Genomic DNA, 2307 nt, shown 5'->3' on the forward strand with positions numbered 1-2307 from the left:
TTCTATCTACCACGTGCCGCTTAAACCCTCCAGTGCCCCTTGCAGTTGCTCAAGCATGTATTAGAAGTCTAAGAGTGAGCCGCGCGTGGTGGCGCACGCCTTTGATCCCAGCACGTGGGAGGCAGAGGCAGGGAGATTTCTGAGTTCCAGGCCAGCCTGGTCTACAGAGTGAGTTCCAGGACAGACGGGGCTATACAGAGAAACCCTAAGAGTGGCATGGACAATGGTCTAAGAGCTGGAGGTGGCGGCCTGGGCACATGAAGGACTCAGCTACCGTTTATTATCACATGTTTATTAGATGCCTGTGCTGGGCCAGGCCACAGTGCGAGGTCACTCTGTGACTGGACGGAAACTCGTTGGTTCACACAGGCCCAAAGGAAGGACCATCCCTCCAAGCCAGGGGCCTGGGAAAGCTGAGCTGCCTGCCACTGGAGTCAGAGAAGCAGACACGGTGGCCTCCCACAAAGCTTCTCTCTTGCCGGGTTACCACGGCAACCAATAGAGTCACTTTTGGGAGTGGGATAAGGGAGCTGAGTCTTTTTGGAGAATGCAAGGACAGGTATCCAGTGACCTGCAGGGAAACACACAGCGCTCTAAAGACTCCCGTGAATAAATTTCACCCAGGAAGCCCAGATCTGTGACCTCTATGACCAGTGAATGAGCGTGGAGCCAGCAAGGGTGTCGATTAGGCGGGCGGGCAGGGGAGCTTAAGGGAGGAAGCTGTGCAGGGTGAGGTCATCCCCATCCCGGTCCCCACTGGGCTCTGTCTTCAGGTCCTGGACCTTGGGCAGGCCCCCATTGGCCGTGACAGGGGCCCCATCACCCCCCTCAGGTAGCAGGGACGAGATGCAGATCATCTCTGTGGGGGAGTAGTTCCGCACTGGGTACATGTGGGTCTTACGGGACAGACGGACCGCCAGCACCACTGTGCACACGAGGAAGATGGTGGCCAGAGAAGCTAAGATGAGGATGATCAGCAGGCATTGCTTCACCGGGATGAGGTCTGAACTCCCTGGCGGGGCCCGCGAACTCCCAGGGGTCACAATCAGCCCTTTCTTCAGGCCGCTGTCAGGTAAGTGAGTCACGGATGGCCCAAGGAAGATGGCAGACTCGTTAGACTCTGGGGACGCCATCTCCATGGTGGTAGGTTCTGTGGAAGGGGCTTCGGTGGCTGCAGACGTTGTAAACAGACTTTTTACAGCCCGAATCCTGGGAAGCTGGGTGGTCTCTGCCTCTGTGGGTGTTGACTGCGAGGTCTCCGCCTCTGTGGGTGTTGACTGCGAGGTCTCCGCCTCCGTGGGTGTTGGCTGCGAGGTCTCCGCCTCTGTGGGTGTTGGCTGCGAGGTCTCCGCCTCCGTGGGTGTTGGCTGCGAGGTCTCCGCCTCCGTGGGTGTTGGCTGCGAGGTCTCCGCCTCTGTGGATGTTGGTGGGATGGTCTCCGTTGTGGTTAGACTCCACTGTGTGGCAGAGTCTGTGCTCAGCATCCCAACAGCTGGCCCTCCTGTACCTGGGCCAGCAGGGCCAGTGGTGGCAACCTTCAAAGTGGCTGTCTCAGAGGTTCCAATGCTCACGGAAACTCTCTCTAGCATGACCACGGTGGTCAGCAGCTCGGGGTGAGCAGCCACGGTGTTGGTGACATTTTTCAGCAACTCTGGGGGATCTGTGTTATACATATAGTCAGGGTCCTCCAAATCGTCATCCTCAACCGTCTGCCTCCGTTCCCGGAGATGCACAGGCCCCGGGGCTTCCGTGGTTTCCTGCTCCCAGGAGTCCCGCAGCGGAAGGCTGTTGCCAGAGCCCAAGATAGTCAGCAGCACAAGGAAGCTTAGGAACATGGTACCTGGGGAGACAGGAGCAGAGATGTGGTGTCAGCCTGTCCCTGCCAACGACCTCAAGACAGGGCTGGCTGGTCTGGGGCAGGCACGGTGGCGGCAGACATCTCCTGAGTTGAGACCCTTGGCTGGAAGCTTTGTGCATATCCACACAAATAATGCCAACCAACCATCAAAGAAGGTTCCTTACCCTCCGGTAAGGTTTAGGTTAAATTTTGTTTTCTTTCTCCCCCCCCCTTATTTACTTTTTAATTTTATTTATTATATCTTTGAGACAAGAGTCTCACCCTAGGCTGTCCTTCAACTAGTGATCCCCTTGCCTCAACCTCCTGAGCACTGTGATATAAGTAGGAGCTACCATGATCAGCAGTTAAATATATACTTTAAAAAAAAATCTAGCTGGGTGGTGGTGGCACACACCTTTAATCCCAGCATCCAGGAGGCAGAGGCAGGCGGATTTCTGAGTTCAAGGCCA

The 2307-nt window shown here is 56.1% G+C and overlaps 1 protein-coding gene across 2 annotated transcripts in view; it reads right to left on the bottom strand.

Annotated features, from left to right (window-relative positions):
- Positions 1-292: 292 nt before the first annotated feature.
- Selplg (selectin P ligand) overlaps positions 293-2307 on the bottom strand; it is a 10719-nt gene continuing 8704 nt past the window's right edge. The window contains exons 2-3 of one of the 2 annotated variants that reach the window (XM_029533753.1): positions 902-1840; positions 293-571 (exon numbers count right to left, since the gene is read on the bottom strand). In XM_029533753.1, coding sequence (XP_029389613.1) covers positions 435-571; positions 902-1835 — 1071 coding nt within the window. In that variant the 5' untranslated portion in view covers positions 1836-1840 and the 3' untranslated portion in view covers positions 293-434. Of the gene's footprint in view, positions 1841-2307 lie in introns of both variants that reach the window. The other variant, XM_029533752.1, reaches the window with a different exon arrangement.

This window comes from Mus pahari, chromosome 23 (genome assembly GCF_900095145.1).
Source record: "Mus pahari chromosome 23, PAHARI_EIJ_v1.1, whole genome shotgun sequence".
Classification (NCBI taxonomy): Eukaryota; Metazoa; Chordata; class Mammalia; order Rodentia; family Muridae; genus Mus; species Mus pahari.